Below are 19,766 nucleotides of genomic sequence, written 5' to 3' on the forward strand. Positions count from 1 at the left end.
CATGAGAACAAACAGGATGGGAGAAAATATTGGCACGTTACACATCCGATAAAAGGCTGCTAACTAGAATCTAAATAGAACTCAGGAAAATCAGCAAGAAAAAATCAAACAACCCCATCAAAAAGTGGGCAAAGGACATGAACAGAAACTTTTCAAAAGAAGATAGACTAATGGCTATCAAACATATGAAAAAATGCTCCACATCTCCAATCATCAGGGAAATGCAAATCAAAACCGCGATGAGATATCACTTATCCACAGTGAGAATGGCCTTTATCAAAAAGTCCCAAAAACAATAAATGTTGGCATGGATGCGCAGAGATAGGAACACTCATACACTGCTGGTGGGACTGCAAACTAGCACAACCTCTGTGGAAAGCAATATGGAGATACCTCAAAGAGATACAAGTAGAACTACCATTTGATCCAGCAATCCCATTACTGGGCATCTACCGAAAAGAACAAAAGATATTCTGTAAAAAAGACATCTGTACTCGAATGTTTATAGCAGCACAATTCACAATTGCAAAGATGTGGAAACAACCCAAGTGCCCATCAATCCATGAGTGGATTAATAAAATGTGGTATATGTATACCATGGAGTTCTATTCAGCCACAAAAAAACAATGGTGATCTAGCACCTCTTGTATTATCCTGGATAGAGCTAGAACCCATTCTACTAAGTAAAGTATCCCAAGAATGGAAAAACAAGCACCACATGTACTCACCATCAAATTGGTATTAACTGATCAACACTTAAGTGCATATATAGTAATAACATGCATTGGGTGTCAGGCAGACGGGAGGGGGCAGGACGGGATGGGTATATACACATCTAATGGGTACAGTGTGCATCGTCTGGGGGATGGACACGCTTGAAGCTCTGACTCAGGTGGGGCAAGGGCAATGTACATAACCTAAACATTTGTCCTCCCATAATATGCTGAAAGTAAAAAAATAAAATAAAATAAAAAGATACCATCAACAGACTTCCTATGGCTCTTCCTGGACATTTGGGGCCAGGGAAGCCATTTCTGACCAGGTCTGCATTTATACCAACAAGAATACCAACAGGGAGATGTCTTCTGAAAACCTGCTTACCTACTTTTTAGTACAGGATGGCTACATGGGCGTTTTCTCTCTGAAGCCTAAAATTTCTGGACTGAGAAACCATGTTCTCTCTCAGCCTTCCATATAGGCTGCAGACCCCATTCAATCCCTTCATATAAGCACCACTGCAGTGGATCTCCGCCCCCATGTACTGTAAGTAGAGTAATACTCTCAAGTACAGAAAGACCTGTGAGCCTGGCTATACTCCTTCCTACAAAGATGACAAGCACTACAAGCTTTTACAGTGTCCCTTCCAGGGAGCAGATCGTGGCTGATTTTTACAAGAACAGCCCAGTAGATGGAGCCTTCTCCATATATGCGGATTTCCTGCAGCCCAACTCTGCAGTGTCCAACATGAAACAATGAGGAGTGGCCAAACCACCTGCATCCTGGGCTGGAGAGTGAAGAATGCCATCCTCCTCCGACTGTCCATCAACTCCTAGAACACTGAGTGGGGTGGCAAAGCCTACTTCATCTTCTCTAAGCAAAGGGCTACGGTGCAATCAAATCAGAGATAGTTAGAATCTCACATCCTGATTGGTACAGTGAAAAGTTTTAGCCTACTGCAGCCCGTCCTGCACAAGTTTTTGCTTAAATATGGCAAGTTAAATTAAGGTGGGGATGGGAATAGAAATTCCTTTTATTCTTTTACGTCAGATAAAATTCAAGAGTTTAGACAATGGCTAATGAGCTGCTTCACCAGTGAAAAGACTGGACTAGAACAAACTCTGTGGATACTATTTGAATTATCTATTCTGGGTTAGACAGCACTTTCTTACACAGAAAATAACTCCAAATGCTGGCTACCTCTTGAGCTGCTGACAAGGCAAAGTGAGCCCTTTAAATTTCATAATAAGGGCTCTCACACAGACCAGTGTCCTATATAATAACCTGCTGCTCCAACTCCTACTACAACCTACCTCCAAACCAGAACATCTTCAAAGAGCAAAACTCAGTGAGAATCTAAAGGGTTTGATTTCAGGTTTTCCAAAGGAATGGCAAGTAGAATCCTAACAAGGAGGATTTAAATTCCCATATATAATCAGTACCTCTTAGCAAGTAGTTACTTTCTAGATTTGGAATAAGTTAAGAGGAGAGATGGTGGGCAGCCCTTTAAATGAAGAAAACCACTTTCTCCTGGGGTCCCTAAATCTGTTGAGCCTTCCAGTGTTACATACCCTCTCTATGTTCTTTTCAGTAGCATGACTATTTTAAATAGAAGCTTTATTTGCAATGTACCTGGGCTGATGATGTGAATGAACAATTCTAACACATGCTGGAATTACTGTGCTAGTTGTAGACTACATATCCCAATAGATTAGCTCGAAACAAAACTAGGTGGTCCCTACTAAATACTAATATGAATGAATGACTTACAGACCTCTAATCCTTTGGGGAAACCAGTTTGGGAGAGCTTCTGCTGTTTTTAAAAATCACTACTTTAGCAATTGTTTTAAATTGGAAAGGAATAACTGTGCCATTTAAACTTCCACCTTCAAAAAATAAACATGTGTATGTCTTGATTTTTTTACTTGCTTGACTTACTAATTTCTGAGATGGCAGTGTTAAAAGTTCTAAAACTGTTCAAAATTCTGAAATTCCCCTACCCAAGTCCCATCAGGTGTTACTTTATAAGTTTTAAAGCTAATTTGTTAGACAAATATACATTCCATGATTATTAAAGTTTCCTTTTAAAATTATTTTATAATGTTTATAATTGATAACATACATACACAAAACTACAAGGCAAATGTAGAGTTAAACAAAATTATAAAGTGAACATATAACTAAACCCATATCAAGAAATAGAACACTGCAACCACACAGAACCCTCCCCCATATTCCTCCCCTAACAGTGGTTATTTATACATACAAAAGTAAATGATTTCTGAATGTGTATAATTATTATCAAATTATCTCTTTTATTTGTAGTAGGTTTCAGGTATTATCTTAGATTTCTGAGGTAAATAATAACAACATATGTATAATCCAATGTTCTAATCTTCCTTTCCAATTCTTATACCCGATCAAGTAAGATACATACTGTCTTTTTGGCAGGAATTATATGTGTTTGTGACTGGGTTATTCCAATTCGTTTTTGTTTGACTCTAATTCTGAACAATTTAATTGATACCAGCCTTGGTTTATGCACCAGCAGAAAGAAAGAAGAGAGAGCAAAGTTACTACCAGGGAGGAAATTGACAGAGATGTTTCTGTGATGAATAAAAATGCTGTGACACTTCTTAAAAGATGCTAAATTCTTGGAGTGGAAAAAAAGATCTATATTAAGTAATTACTAAGAAAATAATACAAAAAGGTCTGTCTAACAAGCCAATAGAGAAATCAAAAGCGAATGCCAAAATATATTCAAATAACCCAAAGAAGTCAGGAAAAGAAGAATAATGATGAGGCAAAGAGAAAATAAACAGCAAATGGCATACCTAAATCTACCATATCTGCAAATATATTAGTAATAAAAGGTCTAAACCAGGTTTCAGCAAACTATGTCCTGAAGGTCAAATCTGGGCTATCATCTGTTTCCATAAATAAAGTTTTATTTGAACACAACCACAGCCATCATTCATTTACAAATTGTCTACGGCTACTTTTCACAATAAAATGACAGAGAAGAGTAGCTGCCAGAGAGACCATATGGACTTTGATATCTAAAATATTTACTGTCACTTAATAGAAAAAATATGTTGAGCCATGGACTAAACAGCCCAATTAAAGTGCAGAGATTATCAGAATGTGTAGAAAATGCAAAATCTAACTACATGCCATTCACAAGAGATTCACTTTAAATACAAATGCAAGAAGAAACGGTTCACGTTTCTTCGGACCATAAGAAAGTTGGCTGGATTGAGGCAAATGAGACTACAAGACAAGGAGTATTACATTACATGAAGGTAAACATTCCATAATGACAAAACAGTCAATGTACAAGGAAGATGTAACAATTACAAACGTGTATGTACCTAGTAAGAGCTTCAAAATGCATGAAATAAACAGTGATGAAACTGCAGGGGAGAAATGGACATACCCACAATTATATCTGAGGACTTTAATACTCCTCCCTCAGTCATTCACAGAGCTGAACAAAAATCAGTAAATTATGTAAGATCTTAATGACAGCATGAACCATCTAGACCTAACTGATATTTGTAAAACACAATAAGCAATAAATATAGAAATGCACACGGAGGATTCACAGAGAATAGACCATATTCTGACCATAAAAGAAATTTCAAAAGTATTGAAAAATTAGAGTATGTTATCTGACTATAACAAAATTAAATTAGAAATCAATAATAATGAGATAACTCAAATGGACCTAAAATTATTAAAAGTAAATTATGTACTTAATATCAATATTAATAGCTCATGAATCAAAGAGGAAATTAAATAGCATTTTTAAATGAATGACAATAAAAATACAACATATCAAAATCTGGGCTGTACCTAATCACTGCTGACAGGAAAATTTATAGCTATAATACTTAAATTGGAATGAAAAACAATGAAAAATCTAAGTTTCTACCTTGAAAAGCTAGGGACAAAATGAGCAAATTAAATCCAGAGAAAGTAGAAGGAAGAAAATAAAGATAAAGAACAGAAATTCAAAAAGTGAAAAAGACAAAAATATAGAAAATTCACATAGCTAACAGCCATGTTCAAATAATTGACATCACTAAAAAACTTCTATCATGACTTTTAAAGAAGAGGAACAAAACCAAATCATAAATATCAGCAATGAAAGGGAGAACATCACCTCAGATTCTACAGACATCAAAGAATAAAGGGGTATTATGAACAACTTTATGGCAATAAATTTGAAAACTTAAATGTAATAAACAAATTCCACAAAAAACAAAACTTAGCTGACATAAAATGAAATAGAAAATCTGAATAGCTCTATAGGCATAAAGATATTAAATTATTAGGAGTAAATTCCTCATAAAGAAAAATCCAAGTCCAGATAAATCCAACTCCACTGGTAAATTCTATCAAATATTTAAGGGGGGGAAAAACCAACGTTATATAAAAATCTTTTGAAAAATTAGAAAAGAACACTTTCCAATTCATTATGTAAGTTCAGTATAACCCTAATACCAAAACTTGACAAAGATATTAAAAAAAGAAAATTATAGGTCAACAACATTCCCCATGGAAATAGATATAAAAATAGTTAAAATATTAATAAACTGAATAGAGGAGTATCTTGAAAGGACAGTTAATCATGACCAAATGGAGTTGATCCAAAACATCGGGATTTCAAAAATCATACAACACCAAGGGCATGATCCATGAAAAGAAGCTAGACTTCATTAAAATTAAAAACTTCTGCTCTGTGAAAGACAGTCAAGAGAGTAAGATAAGCCACAGATCCAGAGAGAATATTTGGAAAAGATATATTGGATAAAGGACTGCTGCTATACAAAATATACAAAGAACTTTTAAAACTCAACAATAAGAAAACTAACCAATTAAAAAATAGGCAAAAAATCTGAACAGGCACCTCACCAAAGATACGCAGATGGCAAATAAGCATATGAAAAGATGCTCCACATCATAGGTCATTAGAAAACAGCAAATTAAAACAACAATCTCTACACACCTATTAGAATGGCCAAAACACCAACAAGATCAAATGCTGGTGAGAATGTGAAGCAACAGGAACTCTCTCTCACTGATGGTGGGAATGCAAAATGGTACAGCCACTTTGGAAGACAGTTTGGCATTTTCCTACAAAACTTAAACATACCATTATCATATGGTCCAGAAATCATGCTCCTTGATATCTACCCAAATGAGTTGAAACTTTATGACCACACAAAAATCTGCACATGGATGTTTATAGCAGCTTTGTTCATAATCACCAAAATTCAGAAGTAACTAAGATGCAGTAGATGAATGGATAAATAAACTTTGCTACCTCCACACAATTCAATATTATTCAGCACTCAGAAAGAAGCTATCAAGCCATGAAAAGACATGAAAGAACCCTAAATGAACATTACTAAATTATAGAAGCCAATCTGAAAAGACTACATACTATATGATTCCAAATATATGACATTCTGAAAAAGACAAAACTATGGAGACAACAAACAGACCAGTGACGGCAAGGGGTTAGGGAGGAGGAGGGAGGAAGAGGCAGAGTGCAGAGGATTTTAAGGGCAGTGAAACTACTCTGTATGACACGGTAACGGGGGATACGTTTCATCACACATTTGTCCAAACCCATAGAATATACAACATCAAAAGTGAACTCTACTCATATCCTATAGTTCAACAATGTATAGCCAATGACTAATCAATGTTATTTCTAAAAACCAATGAGAGTTCCTGTCAAACAACTATGAAAAGCCCACTCCTTATTCCCTTTGGCCTTTAAAAACCTGCTTGCATCAAAGGCCGAATAGAGCATCCAAAGCACCCCGGAAGTTGTTTCAAGCAGCTGTCCTCACTTTGGCTTAAGTAAACTCTAAAATTGTATTTCGTGCCTCATCTTCTTCCGTTAGGTCAACAACATACACGGAAGTTTCTTAAATGTTGCTGAAAATAAATCACATGCAAATATTACTGTAATACAAAAAACTGTGTGATCAGGGGTTTTTTTGAGGCCACATTACTGGCAAAGTGATCTATTTTTGAGACAATAAAGACTTTAAAAAGTAAACAAATAAAGCGAACCCTACCGTAAACTATAGACTTTGGGCAATAATGGTGTGTCGATGCAGTTTCATGGCTTGTAACAAATGTACCTCCCTGGTTCTGGGTGTTGATGGGGGTGGGGGATATGCATGTGTGGGAGCAGGGGGTATACAGGGACTCTGTACTTTCCATTCAATTTTGCTGTGAACCTAAAACTGCTCTAAAATATAAAGTCTATTTTTAAAAAAATCAAAATAATCGACTATATGAAGTTAATAAAAGAAAAAATTATTTTGAAAATTATTTCAAAAGATATAGAAAAAGCCTATGACAAAATTCAGAACCATTAATAATTATATTTTTAAATTTTCAATAAACTAGTTATAGAAGACAATGGATCAACCAGGTAAAGGGCACCTACCAAAATGCCTACAATTAACATCATACTTAACAGTGAAACACTGAATTTTTTCTCCCTAAATTCAGAAGTGAGGTAAAGATGTCCAACCCTTGTGACACCTATTCAACACTGTATTAAAGGTCCAAACTAGTGAAATAAGTCAAGGTAAAGAAATAAAAAGTATAAAGTCTTAAAAGTAAAAAAGAAATCATCCCTATTCTCAGATAATCTGATTGTTTACATAGAAAAACGAAGGGGCAACCAAACAGTAAGAAAACTATAAAAAATAAATGATTTTAGCAGGATTTCAGGCAAGATATAAAAATCAACTATGTTATCTACATATTAGCAGCACACTGTTTGAATATAAAATTTTTTAAAATATCATTTATCATAGCATCAAAAAACTCAGGAATAAATTTAAGAAGATATGAAGATGACCTATATACTAAAATCCTTGAGAAAAAATAAATTAGACCTTAAAAAACAAAGAGAAACACCTAGCTCATGGACTTACAGCCTCAATATTGTTAAGATGTCAGTCCTCCCAAAATTTATCTATATACTCAATGCAAATTCAATTACAATACCAGCAGGCTTTTACGAAAATTGATACACAAAGTCTAAAATGCAAAAGTCCTAGAATTAAAACAATCTTGAAAAAGAAAAAAGTGGGAGGATATACACTCAAGAGCTCACCACATACTCTCAACTTTACAGGAAAAGCTACAGGAATCAAGACAGTATAGTACTGGTATGAGGACAAAGAGATAAACGAAATAAAACAGAACAGCAATAGATCCACACCTATATGGCCGATTCACTTTTTTGACCAAAGTGCCAAAGTGATTCAATAGAGGAAAAAATAGCCTTTTCAACAAATGGTGCTAAAAAGATTAGATATCCAAATGGAAAAAAAAAATGAACCTATCTCACATCACACATGAATTAGAGATGGATAATCAATCTAAACATAAGAGCCAAACTATAAAACTTTAGGAAAAAACTTAGGTAAATATCTTTGCGACCTGGGCATAAACAAGGGTTTCTTAGAAAGAATAAAGAAAATACTAACCATAGAAGAAAAACAGTGGTAAAATTAGACCATCAAAATTTAAATCTTCTGCCCATCAAAAGACATTTTTAAGAAAATGAACCATCAAGCCACACAACAAGTGAGAAAATAGATAAAACATATACCTGATATAGAACTTTTATAAATATAAAATAGGAAGAACTCCTACAACTCAATAATAAAAATACAAACATCTCAATTTTTTAAAACTGAGCAAAAAATTAACATATACTTACTTCATAAAGGAAGATATAAGAATGGTGAATAAGCACACAAAAACCCATCATTAGGTTGCTATGTAACAAAGATCCAAACAACAATGAAAATTAAGACCACAGGATACTATTACATACTAGAATGGCTAAAATTAAGAAGACTAACAACAAAAAATATTGGTGAGAAGAGGGAACAAGCAAGAATGTAAAATGGTACATTCCCATTGGAAGAACTATGCCAGTTTCTTCTAAACTTAAACATGTACCTACCACTTAGCATAGGAGTTCCACTTCTAGGTATTCATCCAAGCAAAATAAAAACGTATTTCCATTAAAACTTATACAAGAATATTCATATCAGCTTTATTCCCAATAGCCAAAAAACTGGAAACCACCTAAATGTTCATCAACAGAATGGATAAACTGTATAAAATGGCATACCACCCAACAATAAAAAGAAAGTATTAATACATGCCATCACAAGGCTGAACCTCACAGACATTATCCTGAGCAAAAGCTGGACACACAGAGTACATACTATATAATTCCATTTATATGAAATTTTCAAACAGCCAAAATTAATCTGCAGCTAAAACTCAGAACCGTGGTTATCATTTGATTGAAGAAGTGGGGAACCTACAGGGAAGGGAACTTCCTAAGGTGATAGAAATATTTTATACCTGATAAAGGTGATCCATTTGTCAAAACTCATGGAATTGTACATATACAATTAGTGTATTACAACATATACAAAGTTTACTTCAAAAGATGTAAACAAACACAAAATATTTGAGTTCCTAGTTCAGACGGCTTCATTGGTAAATTCTTCCAGATACTTCTTAAAAGAATTCCAATCTTACACAAATGCTTTCAGAAAACTAAAAAAAGATGGAACACTTCCCAATTTTCTTATGAGCTAAGCATACCATTCCAAAATGTAAGGAAATTATAAGACACACAAAAGCCACTCTCTCTCATGCATGTAAACAAAAAGGTTCTAAACAAATTAGCAAATCAAACCTACATTAAAAGGGCACATCAGGAACAATTGGATTTACATAGTAATACAATATTGGTATATTTGAAAATTATTATAATTTCCATATTAACCAAATATAGTAGTTAAATAAAATCAAAATAGATACAGATCAAGCTTTTGATAAAAGTTAACTCCTCTTCACAATAGAAGAATCTATAGACTAGCACTAGAACTAAAAAAAAAAAAATAACAATTGAAAAAAAGTGTTAGCAAACTTCATACTCAACAGTATTTACTATTTGTGAATGCTGAATTCACAAACCAGACAAGAATGTCCTTTTTCACTGCTTCAGCAATATAGGAAAAAGAAATAAAAGGCACAAAAATTGGAAAGAAAAAATGCTGTCATTATTTAGAAATGATATAATTTAAGTACACAGAAAATTGTTTAAAATTTATATATAAACTAAAATTAATAAGTTAATCAGATCCTTAAATAAAATATACCAAAAAATCAACTGTATTTCTATCCTTGCAACAAAATTGGAAAATAGAAAATTCCAAAACTGTCATTTATAAACTTCTCAAAAAACATCAAAGACTTGTAAATAAATTTAACAAAACATGAACAAGACTCCTACACTGAAAACTATTAAAAAATTAATGAGTAACATATTTAGGGACCCCTGATTTAAAACAAAAGTTCCTTTGTAATGAAATGCGGAAAAGGTAGTCTTTATAATAAATGATACTGAGAAACCACAAGAATAAAATGAACTTGACCTATGCCTCAGAAAACACAAAATAGTCAAGACCAGATGGATCAGACATCTAAATGTAAAAGATTTATTTTGAAAGATTATACAAAGAATTTTTTTTAATACTATAGGAAAAAATGTTCATGACCTTGAGGTTAGAAAAAATTCTTAAAAACAACACAAAAATTGCTAATCATAAACAATGTTTAACTTACTGGACTTTATTAACACAACTTCTGTTCCATACAATATCTATAAAGAGAGGTAAAAGCCAAACCACAAAAAAGATTTTTTTAATACATGTGTGTGAGTATATTTCCAACAAAGGACTTGTATCCAGAATGTACCAGTTAAGTCAGACAGCCCACCCACCAGGCTCCTACTCCCCCACTCCAAAATGTGCACCTTCAAGAAAAAGGATATCCAAGTGATGTGAAGTAGTGATATGACAATGTGTTCAACTTTAAGAGTTATCGGGAAACACAAAATGAAATTACAATGCGATACAACTACTCACTCACTAAAAAATTGGCCAAAGTAAAAAAAAAAAAAAAAAGTGATCCAAATGTTAGGTTATGAAACAACTGGAACCTTCATATACTATTGGTGGGAGTATAAATCAGTCACCACTTGGGAAATTATTTGGCATTATATACTAAAGCTAAATATGTCTACTCTGTGACCCAGCAATTCTACTCCTAAATTTATATGAAACACAAATAAGTGCTTATGTCTCCCGAAAGACATGTACAAGAATGTGCATAACAGCATTATTTACAATGGCCAAAAACCATGAACAACTTGAACACCCACCAACACTACTATGAATAAATAACCGATGGTATATTCATACAAAGAAATACAGCAAACCCACTGAAAAACAAGAATCACATAATGTTGAACAAAAGAAGCCAGAAACAAAGAGTTATACTATATATAATAATCCCATTAATATAACAAAAACAAGCAAAATAAATCTATGATGATAGAAGTCAGAACAGATAGTTAACAAGGAAGTGGTTATTCAATGGAAGGGACAATGGGAGCCTATTCGAATGCTGGAAGTGTTCTATACCGTGATTTGCATGATGGTTTGCACAAGTTTATACAAATGTACAAATCCACCAAGCTATATTTACATATTTATATGTACCTCAAAATAAATACATTTTCAGACAAAAAAGGCAGTTCATTTATCATCAGCAAACCTACACTAAAGAAATACTAAAGGGAATTTTTAAGTCAAAAGGAAAAAGATCCCAGAGGGAAGTATGTCAATAGAAGTATGTGAATGCGAAGAGCAAGAGAAAACATAAATATGTGGGTAAATCTACCCAAATCACAACAGTATAATCATATCTTTTGGGGTTTCAAATATACATCAAACTAAAATACATGACAGTAATGACAAACAAGGGTAGAAATGGGGCAAGTGGGAACTGACAAAATAAAAATTTATCAAGGATACATGTGGCATTCCCTACGGGAACCAATAAAAGAAGGTAAAACTAAGAAATTGATGAGGGAGTAATTTAAAATATTCCATTAATCCAAGAAAAAGCAAGAAATTAAAGAAAAATAACACAAAATGGACAAGACAAATAGAAAACAAATAATAATAAGCATTATAAATACATTAAACGTCAAGTGACTAGATACACTCCAATTAACAGATAAAATATATGAGACTGGATTAAAAAAACAAAACCTAGCTATACTTAACAGTAAACACACCATAAGGTTACAGAAAGCTAAAACTAAAAGGACAGAATAAGATATTTAATGCAAATATTAATAAAAAGAGCTGGAGTAGCTCTACTAATACCAGATTAAGGAAAATTTAAGTAGAAAAAAAAAATTACACACATAATTGGAACATTCCATAATGATGAAAAGTTAATCACCTGGAAGATATAACTCCATTAAGTCAAATGCATTACAGAGATAACAAGAACATTTCATAATGATGAAAGAGTTAATCACCAGGAAGATATAACAACTCTGTGTTTATCATCAGCAAAAACTGAAATAAATAAAAAATAACACTCTCTTAGGGAATGATAAATCAAACAGAGAAAACAGAAAGTAAGGATGTGGAAAATTTAAACAAGATTAATGAATTTGACCTAACTGATATTTATAGAATACCGTATAGCAAATTTCAAAGGACTGAAATCACGAAGTGGATGCTCTCTAACCACTATGAAATTATGTAACTCAATAAAAGAAATATAAATAGAAAATCCTCTAAATGTTTAGAAATTGAGAAATAAACTTCTAAATTCATAGATAAAAAACCAATGGAAATTTAAATCACATTGTATGATGAGCAAAATAATAATGAAAATATAACATATCAAAACTTGTCAGCTGTAGCTAAAGCTGCTTAGAGGAAAACGTATAATCTTAAATGCAGATTTAAAAAGAAGAACTCAAAATCAGTGCTCTATGGCAATAAATTAGAAAAACAATAGCAAGTTAAAACCAAAGAAAACAGAAGAAATAAAAGATTAAAGACAAGAAATTTAAGATACAGGATATGAATCTATAATACAATAGCAAAATTCAAAAAGCCAAAATTAATTCATTGACAAACCCCTAGCAAGATAAATCAAAAAATGAGAGGTACAAATAACCAATGTAGTAATAAGTCTGAAAAACTAGATGATATGGATAAACCTAGCAAAACTGGCAGAAAAATAAGAAATCCAAGTAGTTCTGTTTCCATTATAGAAATAAAATACCTTATTTTAAACTTTCTCACTAGCAAATTCTATGCTCAAATGCCTTCACCAGTGAAATCCTGTAAGGTTATAAGAAGAAAATAATAACAATCTTCACAAACTCTTCTAGGAAACAGTAAAAGAGGAAACGTTTCCCTCTTTTTATGAGACTACCATAACCAAGACACCAAAATATGATCAGAACATTAGAAGGAGGAAAATTACAGACCAATTTCTCTCAAGAGCACAGGTAAAAAGATCCTAAAAAAACACACCAAAAAATAGCACAACAAATCCATTGATACATAAAGAGGATAATACATCACAACCAAGTTGGGATTACTTTAGGAATGCAAAGATAGTTCAACATTTGAAAATAACTCAGTGTAATTCAATACATTAACAAAGTAAAGGAGAAATATCATGAGTGTCTCAAAAGGTACAAATAAAGCATTTTATTAAAATTCAACACTATTCATGACTGTAAAAAGTACAATTAACAAGGTCGCTGGATATGAGGTCAATAAACAAAATTCAATTATTTTTCTAACTACCCAAGAAAACAACTAGAAAATGAAACCTCAACAATTCTAATTAGAATAACATCAAGAATATCACATATCTAGGAATAAATCTGCAGAAAGATGTGGAGGTCCTGTACACTGAATGAAAAATACAAAACATTATTGAGAAAAATTTATAAAGCCCTAACTAAATGAAGAATATACCATGTCTATCGATTAGCTGACTCAGTGTTATCAATTATCTGCAAATTCATCTCCAGTTTCCATGCAATCCTAATCCAAATTCCTGTGTGTGTGTGTATGAGTTGAGTAGAAATCAAAAAACTGATTTTAAAATAATACGAAAATACAAGGGGATAAGGAGACATGGGGAGAAGGAGGTGAAGGGAGGTGGAGGGAGGTGAAGGAAGTGAAGGAAGACAACCACATATCAAGACTCCTTACAAACTAGAATAATTGAGAACAATATGGTATTGGCACAAGGAGAGACAAATAGCCCAATGGAATAAAGGAATCTAGAAACACAGTCATACCTACAATAACATATGAAGTACAAATGAAAATGTGAAATGTCTTAGGAAAAAATTCCATGTAAAAATATTTCATTCAAAACTTTAATATATTTTCTGAAGAACCATCAATTACAACAAGTAAGTAACACTTCAGTTAAATTATCTCATGACTATATAAAACAGCTTCCAAAACAATTAGCAGACCTTTTATAAAATCTTAATCTCTTACCTCCCCAAAAGCTCCTCGACCAATCACCTTTAATATTTCAAAGTCTTCTCTATGTAATCGCATTTGTTTCACTTTAGAAGTAAATGGTTTAGCTGAAACAAAAGAGCATATCAATTACTTTCTTAATGCAATGTAATACAAATTAGATATAAATAACAGTGTTTCTTACTTATACAAAAAAATTCAAATTATGATTAAGAATTAAGCCAGAGTATTAAAAAAAACTCATCAAAGTATCTAAGAATAGATTTAATTTCCCTAAGAAAATATATTTCCTTTTTATTTCTTATATATGAATTACATTTTTGGTGAGAAACATTTTTAAAACTCCAAACAACATATAAAATAATGCAAAGCAGGAGAGATATGAGACCAGTTTATGCTCATGCTAAACATTCTACATATGCTATCAATGCTAAATATATACTTTAGCACAGAAGTCCAAGAAGTAAAAGCAGATTTCATGGCACCAGTGAGCTCTTCAACAATTCCACCAAGTAATTTAATATTTCTTTCATACTTATTCATTTATTTACTACTTTAACATGCCTTTAGCAAGAGCCTATGCTATACAAAGCATGGTGGCAATGACTGGAGTTTTTAAAAAGTACAATATGGCACTTTCCTTCAAAAGCTCTGTTTTCAAGAAAGACCGAAAACTACGCCTGCATAAGATGCACAAAATGTAACCGTGTGATAAACTTCCTAACACAGGTAAATATAGAGTGCTTCAGGATCAGTGAGACATGGAACACTAATTACGTGAAAAGAATGCTTCACAAAGGACCTAACAGAAGAATTGAACACTGAAGACTAAGTAGAATTTTTGTTCCTTTGCCTGGATTTGGACAGCGTACACATTCCACGCACAATATAAACAAATGAGAAGAGTAAGAAAGTCAATTTGGGATGATAATGGTAAATAATCCATTGCTAAGAAAGGTAAAGAAACGGGAACTGGAAAATGGGAATGGCCTTGAGTATCATGCAAGGAATTTGGATATAATCCTAGCAATAAATATGGGACAAATTAACGTCTTTAAGTGAGTAAATCAATTACATATTCTGCTGCCTCCAAGAATTTAGACATGTCTCCTTTCCTCTCCTTGTGTCCCTCTTTACTCTCACACATAAAAAGAGTTGATATGATTAAAAGACCATTATATATGGGTACAGCTCTCTTCTCTCGCTCCCTTCCATGGAGCCAGAGTGTGACAAGACCAAAGATACGTATTTGAGCATTACAGGAGTGAAACAGACAAGGCAGGCCTTACAGATTGCTTTGGTCTGGAAGTGCCCATTGAGCTAGCTCTAACTAGTTTAGAAAACGGGTGTTCTTCTCTGCTTAACCGAGTGTACTAGAGATTTCTACATTAGTACTTTAAATTGTTAGGAAAGGAAGCAGAGATTAGACCTCTACTTGGAATTCATAGAGAAGCAGATCAAAGAAAGAGACCAAGTTTGACTAAAGGTATGAAGGATGTCATACGGGGGGAGGGGGGCAAAGGGGGTGGGAAGAGGGAGAGTGGGAGAGGGGGCCAGGAAGTGAACACTGATAAAATGACCAAGGCATCTGGTTTTGAAAAAATTAGACTAGGTAAATTGTGAGACTGTGGCCCCTGTCTATCAGTCGGGGTCCCAGTGGGAAACAAATTACCCTAATTTGAGGAAAGTTTATTTACAAGTGGACTATTTGCAAAGGTGTGGGTAGCATAGAAGGGAACCACAAGGAATAGTGCAGTAATCTGCGAACAGTGTCCTTCCCTTTCCCAGCTTCTATACGAGTATATCAGAAATACAAATGCTCCTCAAGTTACAATGGGGCTACATCCCGATAAACCCACTGTAAATTTGAAAATATCATGTCAAAAATGCATTTAATGCTGCCAACACAGCAAACAGTCCCCAGTTTATTATGGTTCAACTTCCAATTTTTCAACTTTACAATAGCTCGACAGCAATATGCATTCAGTAAAAACTGTAACCCTGTCCTAAGACCTAAAGACTGGGTCCTGATAAAGTCACTGTAAAGTCAAAAAATTGTTACGTTAAACCATCGTAAGTGGAGGACTGTCTGTAGTTGGTTAAGAAGGATAAGTATAGAATAGATAAAAACAAAACAAAACACGTGGAACCCACATGAGACTAGCTGCCAGATAGCTCTAGAAAATATAACACAGCAGCCTATAGCACAACATTTAGCAATTCCTGAAGTTTACCTTCTAATTCACTTTACTTTTCCCCCTCAATGCTTCCAAATAACCTGACACTCAAAAAAGTATATGTACTATATCTTTGTTTTATTACCGACCCTAAAGACAAAAACAACATTTCATCACAGACTATAGTTATTTGTAATCCAATTCAGTTCCTACAGAATAATTCTATATATAACCTTCCTTTGGTTAACATCCTACTTATCTAAAAGGTGAGGAATCTAGATATTTCAATCCTCTGAAACACTACTGCAAAACAACAAAGAAACTATTTTTTAAACCCGGAGTGACTGAAGTATGATTCAGGTTAGCACATGATTCGCAAAATGATCTCTTTAGCAAAGGCACAAAGAATGACAATCTGTCAAAAAGTAAATAATATCTTTCCACACAACATATGATGCCCTGGAAACACAAATAAAGGAGAACCATAAAACCATGAATAATTAGGACTGACGACTTTGTCAGTTAGACAAGTTTTATGGGAGCCTATACCATTAACATAAATTAAAATAATAACCCTGTCTAGTCTTCACTCGCTGGAATCTCCTAGAATAAAAATTCCATTTCTTTGACATTGCAAAACTATTCTATTTTCAGACATTCCAAAATTGGTCTACATCACGAATTTCTTCAGAAGGCTCACAGTTTACTAATCATTTATTTAATTCACTTAATAAATATCTCAGAATACCTGCTATATGCCAAGCATTGTACAAGATGCTGGAGGTACAAAGATAAATAAAACAGGCCCTGTTTTCACTAAAACTTGAAACCACAAGTGTTACTCCCGCATATAAAACTTTCAGTGTTGTTGAATACAAATTGCTAGTGAAAAGAATATGATGTTCACATTATAAGAAATCAAAGCAAAGCAAATTAGCTTAACATGACTATTTTATTTTTTAAGAACCAAATAGGCCAAAAATAATAAATCTGAAACCACCATGTATTGAAAAGAACATGAGTAATAGGTATTCCAATACATAGCTGGAGGGACTACTATTAATTGACTACAGTCTCTGTGAAGAAGACTTGGTTTTTCTTTTTCATTGTCTTAACATAGTATATTATGTAAATTGACTTTATAAGTTGACTATTTTTGCATATTTTAGAATAAATCATATTTGGTTGTAACATTTTAATACACAGCTGAGATTGTTTTGCTTGATATTATTCAGGAATTTTTGTGAACAAAGTTTGTCCACAATTACCTTTTTTCTGTGATGTCTTTCATCTGATAGATAAACCAAACTCATTAAATGTGTTGAGTAGTTTTCTCTCCTTTTCTATTCTCTAAAACAGAAGCATTCCACGTTGTTTAAAGATCTCAATGTGAAAAACAAAATTATAAAACTTTTAGAAGACAACATGGGAAACTATGACTTGAAGGTCTGGTAAAACTTGTTAGTGAAAACATCTAGCATGTGTATCTTTTCAGTGGACTTTTGTTTATTGATTTCTTTCATATTATTGTTGTACACTGCAACAAATGCCATTAGAAATCAATAACAGAAAAACAACCAGGAAAGCCCATAAGCCCTGAAATTAAAAGAAGAAATTAATAAGATAATCAGAAAATACTCAGAACTACACAATAAAAAATAATACATATCAAAACACCTAGGATACAGCCTAAACCAGTCTAGTTTTTACAAAAAAAAAAAAAAAAAAAATAGAGCCTTCAATATTTACACTGGGAAAGAAAGCAGTCTGAAAATTTAGGTGTTAAACATACACATAAAACGTTAGACCAACAAAACTCAAAGTAGAAGGAAGAAAACAAAAATGTAAGGGAATAAAATTATTTGATTTGAAGATAACCATATAACAGAAAGGTCTAGGTTGGGCACAGTGACTCCCACCTATAATCCCAGCACTTTGGGAAGCTAAGGCAGGAGGATCGCTTGAGCTCAGGAGTTCAAGGCTGTAGTGAGATATGATCATGCCACTGCACTCCAGCCTAGGTGACAGAGTGAGACCCTGTCTTTAAAAAAAAAGAAGAATAGAAAAAAAATAAAGAAAAGTTTAACAAGGCCAAAGAATGGTTTCTTGAAAAGACTAATAAAACGATGAATTAAAAAATATTGGGAATGAGAAATTAAGATAAAACTGCAGATGCTGAGATTAAACAAATAGAGAGTATTACAAACTTATGCCAATACATTGGAAAATGCAGAAGTAAACAAATTCCTAAAAATGTTTTTAAAAATTGAAAACTTGAATTGTCCTATAAACAAGTTGAATGAATAGTTTAAAATCTTCCACACACACACACACAAAAAACAATCCTAAACGGCTTTACAAGTTCAAACACATAAGAAAACCCACACACCTACACACCACAACACGCACACTGAGGGCACTGAAGCAATGACACACAAGTACTCCTCAGCAGCAATGAGCACACATAGCATCCAGATACTGGTTTCTATTTACCATTCCTCACCAAAAGGAACCGAGGTTCCTGGGAGAAATGGCTAAAATGATCAGAACATACACATACCACAATAATGGACAAAAGGACATTATGTGCATCCTGGTGTGATGCACCAAGAATGAACAGAGAATCACTTGTGATAACACGCCTACCACAGACAAAACCTGAATCTAATAATCAGGAAATAATCAGACAAATTTAGATTGATAAACAGTCTACAGAAAACTGGCCTGCAATATGACAAATTTCAAGGTACAACAATGACACGACAAATAAAGAAAGCTTGAAGAACTGCTACTGATTAAAAGAGACTATAAACCACATGATAACTAAAAGCAATATGTAACAGGGACTGGATCCTGTATCAAAAAAATTTTTGAAAAAACCAATGTAAAGGATACTATTGGGACATTGGTGAAATTTCAATATTTAATGTATATTAGATAAAATTATTATATCAAAGTTAAATTTGCTAAATTGATAATTATATCATAGGGATAGCTAAGAGAATTTCTTTATTCTAAGAAAACAGATGTTGAAACGTAGTTAGAGTCATGATATCTATAGTTTATTCTTAGCTGGTTCAGCAAAAATTGTGTGTGTGTGTGTGTGTGTGTGTGTGTGTGTGTGTGTGTAGAAAGAGAGAGCAGCACAAACGTGGCAGAGTGTTAAAAATAGGTAAATCTAGTAGAGTATATGAGGCCTTGGTAAACTATTCTTACAATTTCTATATAACATTGCAATTTTCTAAATAAAAAAGTTTTAAACCAAGATTTCAATACTAAAACTTTAAAGAAGTAAAAACATGTTCTCCACCATTAACAGACATTTCTTTCAAAATGGAAGAAATATGTGAGGAATAAAAATGTGTTAGAACCAATGATACCTAATTCAAACTTGCTGTTTAGCTAAAAGTAGACACAGTTA

At 33.2% G+C, this 19,766-nt stretch overlaps 1 protein-coding gene across 7 annotated transcripts in view; it reads right to left on the minus strand.

Annotated features, from left to right (window-relative positions):
* CDC42BPA (CDC42 binding protein kinase alpha) overlaps nt 1-19,766 on the minus strand; it is a 153,562-nt gene that overhangs the window by 117,621 nt on the left and 16,175 nt on the right. For all 7 annotated transcript variants that reach the window (XM_045537157.1, XM_045537155.1, XM_045537154.1 and 4 more), the window contains exon 2: nt 14,184-14,275. In XM_045537157.1, coding sequence (XP_045393113.1) covers nt 14,184-14,275 — 92 coding nt within the window. The remainder of the gene's footprint in view (nt 1-14,183; nt 14,276-19,766) is intronic.

Source organism: Lemur catta, chromosome 25, assembly GCF_020740605.2.
Source record: "Lemur catta isolate mLemCat1 chromosome 25, mLemCat1.pri, whole genome shotgun sequence".
Lineage (NCBI taxonomy): Eukaryota > Metazoa > Chordata > Mammalia > Primates > Lemuridae > Lemur > Lemur catta.